This window comes from Sycon ciliatum, chromosome 7 (genome assembly GCF_964019385.1).
Source record: "Sycon ciliatum chromosome 7, ocSycCili1.1, whole genome shotgun sequence".
Classification (NCBI taxonomy): domain Eukaryota; kingdom Metazoa; phylum Porifera; class Calcarea; order Leucosolenida; family Sycettidae; genus Sycon; species Sycon ciliatum.
The window spans coordinates 29795850-29807858 of record NC_088649.1 but is presented as its reverse complement, the minus strand read 5'-3'; the positions used below and the strand labels follow the sequence as shown (position 1 = coordinate 29807858).

Genomic DNA, 12009 nt, shown 5'->3' with positions numbered 1-12009 from the left:
GGACTTGCGTCATTCCGTAGACGCTGTCCACCACGAAACACACTTCCCCAACTCATGATGTCACACTATGACGTGCAACACGGATTTCGCCGTCCCAGATCTGATCAGTGAAGTTGCGCGCTCTGCAGAGGGATTATGGCGTCTTGGTGACATTGGCAGCGTTGTCTGCATGGTGTGCCTGGCAATGCTGTCATGGTGACATTGGCAGCGTTGTCTGAATGGTGTGCCTGGCAATGCTGTCATGGTAGTGTCTTTGTGGCAATCTCGTCTCGTTAGCGTGTTTGTGACTACCGTCTTGACGGTATGATTGGTGTTGTGCTGCTATCACGGCAGGTCTTCTCCAGTACGAGTGCCGGCGAGGGTCCAGGCAGCACTCCCGTCACGGCCACAACCTTACCATCACCGGGATCCATCGCCGTGGAGATGCCGCAGCCCGGCACGGCGATAGTCAACTGCGTCAACGTGGGCTCGGTGCCCTGCTCCGATGTCCTGGTCACCTGCCAATCACGGGTAAGACCAGGCCGGCTGTGCGGCTATCTCTTCTTGCTGCTGCTGCTGCTTCTGCTGCTTGATTGCTGCTTATAGGCGATTCACACTACAGGAACTTGCATGTTTTACAGCAAGTGATTCACCAGAAAAGTGACTCTGTGGATTCACACAGCTGCACTCAACTACAGTCACGTTTGCACTTTTGAATGATTCACCCACCAGTTGCCATGAGTATTTCAAATTTTCAAAACACGCATACAATAATAATTATCATGTTGAAAAGAGCCGCGTAAAAAATCAAGTCTTGTTTCGCGCTTTTTGGTGTAAATGTACTCGTGCACGCCAAGATTATCGTGAAAGTGGGCCCCCTAGCTCGCTTGCACTTTTCAGCCACTTTCAGCCACTTTTCTCGTTCGCAGGTAAAATACCACAGCAACGTTCCGGTGCACGTGGATTTGCCTGTCGTGTGAATCGCCTATAAAGTGCTGCTTGATTTCTGATGATGCCTCTTGTATGGGCGAAATAATTCCGCACATCATCAAACAAACTCGTGTATAAATGCAGTGAAGTACCGAACAGGAGTCATACTCCCAGACACAACGGAACCACTTGGGACGGGTAGGAGTAACGGCGTTTATTATGGGAGACGAAGAGACGGAGACAAAGACGAACGGCTACAGAAGTGTTTCACATGCTTTCACCGTCATCAAGCAACTTTGTATACAAATAATCGACGAGGAGACAACACTTTTCAAAATAACCAAAAGGAGAACAAATTCTGCCGTCATTGCCACACAACAACGAAGTCATGGAGCAACAATTTTGTTGATGCCATCTTCAGTAGGTCCGTCAAATAGTGTACCACTACCACTACCAGCTGATCTACTCACCTCCCACCGCTTTAGGAGCTGCATCTGCGCCTTGATCCTTGAAGGGTGGTGGCGTTACTACGGATGCAGAAAACTCGGCCTCTAGCCGAGTCTCACGTGCACCGTGAATTTTTTACCACTACCACTCTACCACTAGAAGTCATGAAGGCTTGTATATTTGGCCCGATATCTGAGACTTTCGACCTTCGGGGCTACGCGGTTTTTTTGAGAAAACACTAAAAACAAATTTGTTCGCAAAAAAATCGATTCCGTCAAAGCAAAGTGCAGAGACGACAATGGCGGAAGAAAATTGAAGGCGATTCTTGTGTCAGTTGGTTATTGGGCTCACGGAGCACAGCAGCCGCGATCCCATTGACGGTGATGCATCGTTCTTTGTGGATATCCTGTCAAGCGGCGACAGCGCTTCTAGTTCTGAGAGCGCATGTCAGGCGAATCGATCGCAAGTGACACGCGGTACTTACCTGTCGGGGCCGACGATGATGAGGACTTGGCCTGGATGAGTATGATCAAGGCCAACCACAGTCTGCCTCAGCGATAGCTGCTACAGCTCCAGGCAAGGACAACCAGGTGGATTCCTGAGGGTACGCCGCTTGCAAGGTCGCTGGGCGCCCTTGCGCGAGTGGCAGAACTGTTTCCTGAGTGTCACGCCAGACCTGCTAAAACAGCACGAAATGATGCGAGTTTTCTTTGCGACGATGATCCTAAAATGTTTGGGATGGCAGGCTCGATACTCGAGCTAATAATGGCGAATCAGACCATCACGGAGCACATGAGGCTGGGCAATCTCGAGTAACATTCTGTTACTTTTGAGTTGGTGGTGTGAAACGCTTGTCAGGCTGGTTTACTGATGTTTGGAAATGGTCAGTCTCCACAAAGTGCAACAAGGCGAATCTGGACGCATTTGCTCTGTTTGACTCCTTCACAATAAGTATGTGAATGCTGTCACATGTATCATGGTGTTCCGTCAAAATCTGTTGCAGACTATCCTGTCAAGCATGTCCATCACCAGAAGAACAGATCAATCACCTCTCCTTCTAATGCTGCTATTGCTGCTGTTGCAACTACACAACCTCAATAAAGTCACGGAATGCTGGAAATGAAGTACCTGAACAGTCAAAACACTTTACTATATTAGTTGGCTATTGATATCACATGGAAACAATTTTTGGTGGCTCCAAACACACTGGTCTTTCAAAATTGTAAAAAAAGAACAATTCATTAACATGACTCCTGACTGTAGAATGCATTTCTACATGGTCAATATTGGTCTGATGGCCGTGTAACGAAGTCACAGTACTCTACAAAGGCAAGACATCAATTTGCAATAAAAAAAATCAATTTCACCAAAACAGCCCCGAAGGTCGATTTTCTCAGATATTGGGCCATTTTGTATTATTTCTTTCTTCTGTATATGTATGTGTGTGTATGTGTGTGTATGTGTGTGTGTGTGTGTGTGTGTGTGTGTGTGTGTGTGTGTGTGTGTGTGTGTGTGTGTGTGTGTGTGTTCCTTCAACAGCCTTTATGCTCATCGGACATGACGTGCTCCGGGGCTGCTGTTCCCGTCGTCGTTCCTGTCAACAGCTCCAGGTATATGTTTTCCTCTCTGGAGGGCGGCGTGATTTACTCGACGACCGTTCGCTATACGTACCCTTCTGGTGATGTCTACACAGCTACTCAACAGCCTACACTTGTAGCTCAGGGTAAGTGCCCCCCGTAACTGAGGTCCTAGGGTAACTAAGGTTCTAGGGCAGGTCCATTCCCGGGGTAGGTCCATACCCCCTCCCCCGGTAATTAGATCCCTTGGAAAGGTGTAATGTCAGGGTAAGATCACCCCCACACTCCGGGTAAAGTCGACTTCGCTAATAACGACTGCGGGTATCACGACAATCGCGAATAACGACAGAATTTGCATGCCCAGCGCAAAGTCCCATCCAACTTTAATACGCATAATGAGACTTGCGCAATTGTACAGGGTCAAAGGTTGCCTGTATGTTGCATATAAATGTGTAGTCTGAATGCAGGCGTGGAAAAATGTTGCCTTTTAGGTTTTATGTGATTTTGTACTGGATGTTCTATGTACGTAGTCTGCAGAGGGCCTTAGTTCTCCTTCTAGGCTATGTATGTGAATAGTGCTTTCCTCTTACGATTTCGGAGGGGCGATTATCCATCAGGAGAATAACCTAAAACCTCACCATGGTATGATGTGCTGCATGTATGTGTGTGTGTGTGTGCGTGTGTGCGTGCGTGCGTGCGTGCGTGCGTGAGTGCGTGCGTGCGTGCGTGCGTGCGTGCGTGCGTGCGTGCGTGCGTGTGTGTGTGTGTGTGTGTGTGTGTGATCTGTGCACATGTCTGTGTGTGCGTGTGTGTGTATGTGTGCAGGAACACGACCTGATGCTCCCACGGATCTGCGCGTTGTGAGCACAACATCCGGGACGTTTGAGTACAGCTGGAGAGCACCGCTTTGCCGACGAGACTCCAGCCAGATACCATCGTACATGCTGGAGATCACCACAGTGTACGTGGGGGAGCAGCTGTACCCCGGAATAGTTATACCCAGGAACAGTTGTACCCCGGAACGGTAGTACCACTGAACAGTTGTACCCCAGAGCAAAAGTACCCCGGAACAGCTGTGCCCCAGAGAAAAAGTAACCCGGAAAAGTTGTACCCCGGAACAGTTGTACCCCGGAACAGTTGTACCCCGGAACAGTTGTACCCCGGAACAGTTGTACCCCGGAACAGTTGTACCCCGGAACAGTTGTACCCCGGAACAGTTGTATCCTGGAACAGTTGTACCCCGGAGCAATTGTACCCCGGAACAGTTGTACCCTGGAATAGTAGGACCCTGGAACAGTAGTGCCCCAGGACAGTACTAATACTATTTTGGGACAGTAACACCCAGAACAGTGCTTGCTTGTCAGGATCCATGCTATACTTCAAATATTATAATATTATGCATATGTGTATGTGTGTATGTGTGCATGTGTGTATGTGCGTGTGTATGTGTGTGTGCACATGTGTGCGTGTGTGTGTGTGTGTACACGCGTGCATGCATTGTGTGCGTGTGCTGTGTTTGTACCACTGGTGCAGGAGCGGCGCCATGGTTACCATCAACACGACGGGATCGCCGACGCAGGACAACCGTCTGGGCGCCGAGGCTCCAGAGGATGCAAGCTACAGATTCGTGGTGGTGCTGGCAAGGAATTCCCTGGGACTGAGTGGTCCGTCCAACGTGGTGCAAATTAGTAAGTGTGCACGCTTCTCTCTTCATGGAACTGATGGGTTTGGAAGGGAGTTGAGGTTTTGAATCTCCAGAAATCAACAAGTGGAAAGCCATATTCTGAAAAATAACAGTCCCTGTGAGGAGACACAGTAGCTGGTCATTGTTTCTTGCCGTGTGTTTGAGTCTGGGATCCTGCATGCCCACGCCCTTCACCAACATGCTCTCTCTCTCTCTCTCTCTCTCTCTCTCTCACGCTCTCTCGCTCTCTCTCTCTCTCTAGTCTCTCTCTCTCTCTCTCTCTCTCTCTCTCTCTCTCTCTCTCTCTTTCTCTCCCTCTTTCTCTCTCTTTCTCTCCCTCTCTCTCTCTCTTTCTCTCACTCACACGCTCACTCTCTCTCTTTCTCTCTCTCTCTCTCTCTCTCTCTCTCTCTCTCTCTCTCTCTCTCTTTCTCTCCCTCTCTCACTCACTCACTCTCTCTTTCTCTCCCTCTCTCTCTCTCTCTCTCTCTCTCTCTCTCTCTCTCTCTCTCTCTCTCTCTCTCTCTCTCTCTCTCTCTCTCTCTCTCTCTCTCTCTCTCTCCCTCCCTCTCTCTCTCTCTCTCTCTCTCTCTCTCTCTCTCTCATACTCTTTTCCTTCTCTCCTTGTCTGCCACGTACAGCAAACCTGACGGCAGTGGGAAATGAAGGTGATGGCGGCAGCGACAACCTTCCTTTGATCATCGGCGTCGCAGCGGGTGGTGGAGTCCTGCTCATCTTACTGATAGTCGTGACCATTGGTAAGGCACACCAAACATAATTATACCACTGCAGGGGCTTCATCAAAATATTGTTTTTTATGTTTTTACTGTTTGCACTTCATGGCACATCATGAAAATAGCCATTACAGTAAAACCTGGTGTAAGCGACCACCAGCTCTTAACGACCCTTTCCCCATGCATGGACAGTTCTACACAGAAACTGTGGGACCTGCTTCTAAAGACCACCTGGCTTTAACGACCGATTTTGCTTGCACCGTGGGGTGGTCGCTTACACCAGGTTTTTGCTGTATTGTATGAACTGCTATCTGGCAAAGTGTCATTTTGAAGGGTAGTCCGTTTCTGCCCAAGAGCCGAGAAAATATAACATTATAAATCTCCTGCACGGACTCCCAAGCGCATAATCGCGGATGTGACTCTTTGTCCACCTGAGAAAGAAGTGTGCATCCTCTCCAACAGAACGTTTCAATAGATGTGGGGTTATAATCGTGATGTCCCGGTCAAGATGCTATGATCTCCCTAGGATGTCACATATGGTGTTCTTGGGAGATTCCCGTAATGTACATTGGTTGCTAGTCCTTCTTTGCTCTTTAAGTTTTGTGTAAAAAGGGTGCAACTTATATTCGGGGAGTTACCGTACTTTCTATCCACGTCCTAAGGTGCTTCTGTGATAAAGAAACTGCGTTCTTATGAACAGAACCAGTTCGATAAAGCGTGTGGATATCCTTCCTTGTAGCATATTTTTTATGCTAAAAAACGGAAATATTTGTGTCTACCTCGTAGAAGTAGTCACTATGGCTCGATTCCTCACAGCTCAAATTCGGGGAAATACAGCAGATGAGAGCTAGCCCAGGATGTGTCTGACGTGCTGACTGTCCTGGCTTTGGATGTCGGTCTGGAAATGGTTTGTGAAGCCTAGTCCGGGCGTTCTTATTCTGATTTGCTGTGGTGTGAACATTCTTGTAAACGGGCGTCTGTATCTGTGAACTTCTCTTCTTTTTTTTCTTCCTGTCAGTCGTTTATCGTCGACAGAGCGAGAAAGACGGTCTCCTGCCTCCGCCGTAAGTGACATCCTGTTTCTGCCGATAGCGTAGTTGTTGCTGCTGGTCCTGTGTTGTTGCTTTTGCGGTTAGACCGAATCCTTTGAACAGTGCTGTTCTCTATCACTGTCTCTCTGTTTCTCTTCATCCATCCGTCCATCCATCCATCCGTATTTCCATAAGTAGGGATTTCAGTCACGTGACTTTTTGGCCCGAAAGAGCCTTCATGCAGCTGCATTGATTTGGGGATCTGCGCATGGCACAATTTTTGCGGAGGCGTTCAACTGTCACTGGATGGTGCAGTGACGCTTGGAGACAAAATCGAACGGGTTTACATGAGAGTAGAGGTTTTGAGCTTTCATTTGGTACCAATCTCGGTGAAATGGCGTAAAAAAGACTGGATTCGTGCGTCTTTCAATGATTTCAAAGTCGATTTTCGATTTGATGCAAGCATTGCACACACTCGCAACATCGATAATCGGATTCTGCACCCTCGATTTAGTTTAGATCAGTTCCTTGTATCTAGCTGACGAGTCGCGGTTGTTCGCGAAATTTAGTAGAACGCCATGGCGTGCGAGAAAGACGAGTCTTGGATTGGCCCTCTGTGCAAGAAGCTGTCTCTGACGTGTAAACAGTTGCAATGCGCTCCGTCTTGACTCGCCATCAGGGCGGGTAGCAGTGGATAGTCCTGGCCAGCTGACGAACAGCCTCGTCCTTGAACTTCTGTCGTGGACTACAAACACGCAAATATAATTTAATGCAGTCGCTGATTTTGCTGTTAACATGTTGTCAGCAGTGGATGGCAAGGAAATAGACAAAGTGAACGCGAAAGCAGTTGGGACGAAAGTCAAGCGGGTGAGATACCGACGGAAGAAGCTGCTGAAGGACAAAGCCGAGGACGCCATCAGCGAACTGCTTTGTCAGCCGTTCGTTCTGCCTGAACTGGATGTCATCCCAGCACATAATGTCGGTACTGAATCGTGTGACATTCAAAAAGAAAATGCCAGTAAATTTGAAAAAAAATCTGTTGAAAGCCTGTCAAAGAAAATCATTGATCTGGAAGAAGAATTAGCAAGAAAAAGGGAAACTGCAGAAATCTGTTGTGTGTTCCATGCGCCGAACCTGACACATCGGCCTTTAGCATTGACTCTCCTCCTCTCCTCTGGTTGCTTTAAACGTTCTCGGCTAAAACGAGATGTCAACCGGCATGTGGCTCGCCAGCATGGACTCTCTTACCCTGACTCTGGCTCCCTGTCACAAGGGAGTGACGTGGCCCTATGGGGCAGTCATGCTATAATAGTAGTATGTGTGTGTGTGGGTGTGTGTGTGTGTGTGTGTGTGTGTGCGCGCGCGCACACACGTGTGCGTGTGGGTGGGTGTTGGCGCACGGACTGGTGGTGGGTGCGCGTGTTCATGGATGAACAGCTCTATATGTATGCTTGAAATGGTGTGTGAGAGTGCTGTTGCTGTTGTTGCTGCTGCTGAGCCTCTGTCTCTCCTTCTGGCATGTGAACATTGCAATGTCGCGTATTAATTGTGAGGCCAGTCGCAACCACTTTTGCTGAGCGCGTCACTTGTAGATACATGTATACTATATTTTTACTTCGGCCTGGAAGCTCATTGTCCTGTTTCTTGTTCAAACATTAATTGGTACATGTATGCTATGCCATATCAGTATGTACATTTATCCAACAGGTGAATTTTGATACAATGAGCAGCAGTTTCATGGATTCTAAGCCTGTTGCTAAGGTCGTTGCTATGGACGCCATTGTTGTTATTTCTGTTCAGTTTTTAAAAATTCAAAAAAATATTCCGTGATTTTATACCGGTGGGCTCCACCAATCATGCTGTCCAAGTTTGGTGCGATTTGGAGCACTTTGGGCTGTTGCTAGGGTGTTGCTATGGCCTTCTTGAAACCCGTTTTGTGCCGTGCTTCCCATCCTAATTGTATACTTGCCGATGAAGGGTACCCACCCGTATTCAAATGATCATAACTCTGGTTTCCCTTGGCCGATTGCTCTGATTTTTTGGCTGGTTGATAATCACATCCATATCTTTCATTTGAGCCATAACTGCAGTATGCACTGTTGACAACAAAAAACCGCCTGAAATCCCTACCATAAGCCCACCTGTCTATCCCCCCCCCCCCCCCCCCCCCGTGGTCCCATCCATCCATAAATCTATCTTTCTCTCTTCGTTTCTCTCTCTCTTTGTTTCTCTCTCTCTTCGTTTCTCTCTTTCTCTGTCTCTCTCTCTCTCTGTCTCTCTGTGTGTTTGTGTGTCTGTCTGCCTGCCTGCCTGTCTGTATCTCTCTGTCCCTCTCTCTCTATGTCTCTCTCTCTCTCTCTCTCTTTCTCTCTCTCTCTCTTCCACTGTTGACAGGTTCATTATTCCCAATGGGAACGGAGCAAATGTTATTAACGACTTCTACGCTACTGACAGGTAACTTACATTGCTGTTTTTGCTAGAGTGAGGCCTTCATTAGTTTGAGGGAGAGGTACAAACGGGAACATTCGGAGGAAATATTGACTGTCCCCACCAGGACTCCAACCAGGGTCTCTCGCGTACGCCCAGCAATGCTATACCACTGAGCTTTGGTGTGCTCATCATCCAAGCAGCGACCATCCTACATTTTCTTCCGACTTCTTCGAAACATCCTAAACCAATATGCATATCAAATCCGTTCATGCAGTGTAGCTGTTCTTGCATTCTATTATTAATTTTGTATTTACATCGCAAGTCAAACGGGCAATCATGCCCAATGTTGTGATGACGATGAGAATGGAGAAACGAGATAAGATAACCTGGATAAGTGGAGTGAAGAAAACAGTGAGCCTAGGAATCTCTCAGGGTAAGGCATCATCTTAACATTGGCCGTGAAAGTGAACTTTCAATGGACGTGTGAATTGAGATGTGCTAGAGCAGGACTACTTTTAGCTGTTGTTCACTGAAATCCGACCAAAAGTGCAAAGCTGCTGACGTCCTCAGTTTGCATGGCCCTGGACGCCCTGGACGTGGTACGAATGCCGCTGAACGTACACGCACACGTTTGTATATGTATTTGTGTGTTGTGTTTGCATTCACTTGTACTGTCGTTGACATGGAAAACCGGCCGATTGACTGGGGCCGGCGCCCTCAGAGCGTACGGAACGCTGCGTGCAGCGCACATGTTGATCCGATGCGACTAGCGCGCTGCAGCGCATAAATGCACATGTGTACCGCTTATCCACGGCTGCCTGGCCAGCGCCCTGGGGCCGCTAGACGTGTGACCGGATTTCCATGTCCACGACAGTAGAAGTACTGTGATGGTGTATGTAGAACTGGCCCTGGTCCAGGGCGTCAGGGTGTGTGCACTTTACGTCCTGCTTCAGTGAGCGCAACCGTAGTTTCTGGCCGAGTAACGCACTACACACACACACGCACGCACGCACTCGCGCGCGCGCACACGCACACACGCACACGCGCACACGCACACACACACACACACAAGACAGTGAACGCACTGCCCAGTGCTGTGCTATCAAGCTCTTGACGCGTTTCCATTATTGTCTTTGTTGTCGGCTTCAGGGTGGAACTGGACGAGTCATTGAAGGCGTACGAGATCGATGCGTCTCTCATTGAACTGGGAGAGTAAGTGCCTATTTGAACATCCACACCAGGAGCGCACACACAGCACCACTAGTACGACCATGGCCATACCAGGTTTCGTCCAGGATGGTCCGCCCGCAGTACCAAAATGTACTCTGATGGCCGGAAAGTCAGATTTTCTTCCCCAGGGGTACACCCCCCGCCCCGGACGCCGGTTGTACCCCTCCCCACCTCCCTGCCGTGCCCCTGTACATGCAAACAAGTTCTTTCGATAGGACCGGCATGCTCTAAGCTTTGATTTTGATTGATTGATTGATTTTTATTTCACGGATCCTCCAGAGGCAAATAGATGCCTATCGAAGGGAGTCTCCTAAAGCTATCTAGCTGAGTGCTGGGCTCTCGGCATTCCGCGCGCTTTCAGCAAACTCACACTCGGTACGACGATGAGCAGCTCTCCCTTAGAACGTCTGGAGCTTACGTTGCCATAGTTACCAGATTTGATCTATTTAGCTTGGGTGTGCACAGACGTGGATGTACAGCCGTCACACACGAGTGTACACGTGTTTGTCTGTGTACGTTGCCGTAATCTCCAGCATTCTAGGCAAGGGTCATTTCGGCGTGGTGAACAAGGGCGTCTACCGACCGCTCAACAACGAAGAACCGCGCGTGGTTGCCGTGAAGGTATGTGGAGCCTAGCAATAGCGCCAGCACATAGTCTGTGATCTGTCGTTCAGCATAGCACGAAGACGTACCGTATTTCCCCGAATATAAGTCGCACCTTTCTACACAAAAAATCAAGGGTAGAAAAGGGGGTGCGACTCACAATCGAGCGTGACTTACTTCTGAAGTCAATATATTACTACTGAAGTCAATATATTACTACTGAAGTCAATATACCGTATTATCTCTAATATAAGCACGGTCCTTTATTTTTTCAATGTACCTCCGCCCCGTGCTATTACAGTCGACCTACCCTTATAACGATATTTGCGTCAGACCAAGAAATATTGTTATAAGGGTAATATTGTTATAGGGGTAACTGGTTCATTTCATACACATACGTCATAATGCATGGATTTTGTTCATTTTTTACACTCTTCATAGCGTAAAAACTGACATACATGCACATTATGTACACAGCAAGGTGCCCACTGGTGCCCCCATTGCATTTCGCCATGTCCCGGCGACTTATCAAGTGAAGCTTGCCCTACCTGGATAGTGGGCTCTACATCTTCCCTGCTAGATATTGTTATAAAATGGAAAATGTTGATTGGTCAGCCCATTTTATATCGTTATAGGGGTAATATCGTTATAGCAATATTGTTATAAGGGTAGGGCATTGTATACAAAAGTCAATGGAGTGATTTGGTTTGGCAGAAAAATATCGTTATAACGGTAATATCGTTATAGAGGTTATCGTTATAAGGGTAGGTCGACTGTATTGGAGACGTTCCTTTATTGGAGACTGTTCCCTTATTATTTCAACCTCATTTCAGAGGCTTGTTGCCATGCCAAATTCATGTCAGACACACCCATTTCAGGGTTTTTTCGCCGGTACAGATAATGAATTTACGCAGTGTGCTTATAATGGAGACTGAGCACTTTATTTTTTGAATGCTGCCCCAAGGTGTTCTATTATTGGAGACGTGCTATTATTGGAGACTGTGCTTATATTAGAGATAATACGGTATTACTACTGAAGTCAATATATTACTACTGAAGTCAATATATTACTACTGAAGTCAATACCAACAAAAACGATCAAACCGATATTGCTCAAACCTGGAATGGGGGTGCGACTTACAATCGAGTGCGACTTATAATCGGAGAAATACGTTACTCTGTCATCTCTCCTTCTCAGCATCTTGAACTCACAATACCCAAAGAGAGAACGGATTTTTGGTTTAAGACCTTTGGCCATTGTCAAGATACTACGTGTTTGGATTGGTTTTCTTTCGGCGCTAATCTTACACCTTTGTGCTGTTTGGTGTGTTTTGTTGTGCAGAGCTCAGCATCTCGCGAGGGAG

The 12009-nt window shown here is 47.7% G+C and overlaps 1 protein-coding gene across 1 annotated transcript in view; it reads left to right on the top strand.

Moving 5' to 3' along the window:
• The window catches only part of LOC135821289 (proto-oncogene tyrosine-protein kinase ROS-like), a gene marked incomplete in the record, with an annotated part of 64000 nt that overhangs the window by 41137 nt on the left and 10854 nt on the right, over window positions 1-12009 (top strand). The window contains 10 exon segments of the mRNA XM_065334342.1: window positions 334-510; window positions 2896-3079; window positions 3759-3894; window positions 4467-4621; window positions 5259-5375; window positions 6370-6415; window positions 8777-8836; window positions 9962-10024; window positions 10576-10663; window positions 11988-12009. The exon segment at window positions 11988-12009 is cut by the window's right edge and continues 34 nt beyond it. Coding sequence (XP_065190414.1) covers window positions 334-510; window positions 2896-3079; window positions 3759-3894; window positions 4467-4621; window positions 5259-5375; window positions 6370-6415; window positions 8777-8836; window positions 9962-10024; window positions 10576-10663; window positions 11988-12009 — 1048 coding nt within the window.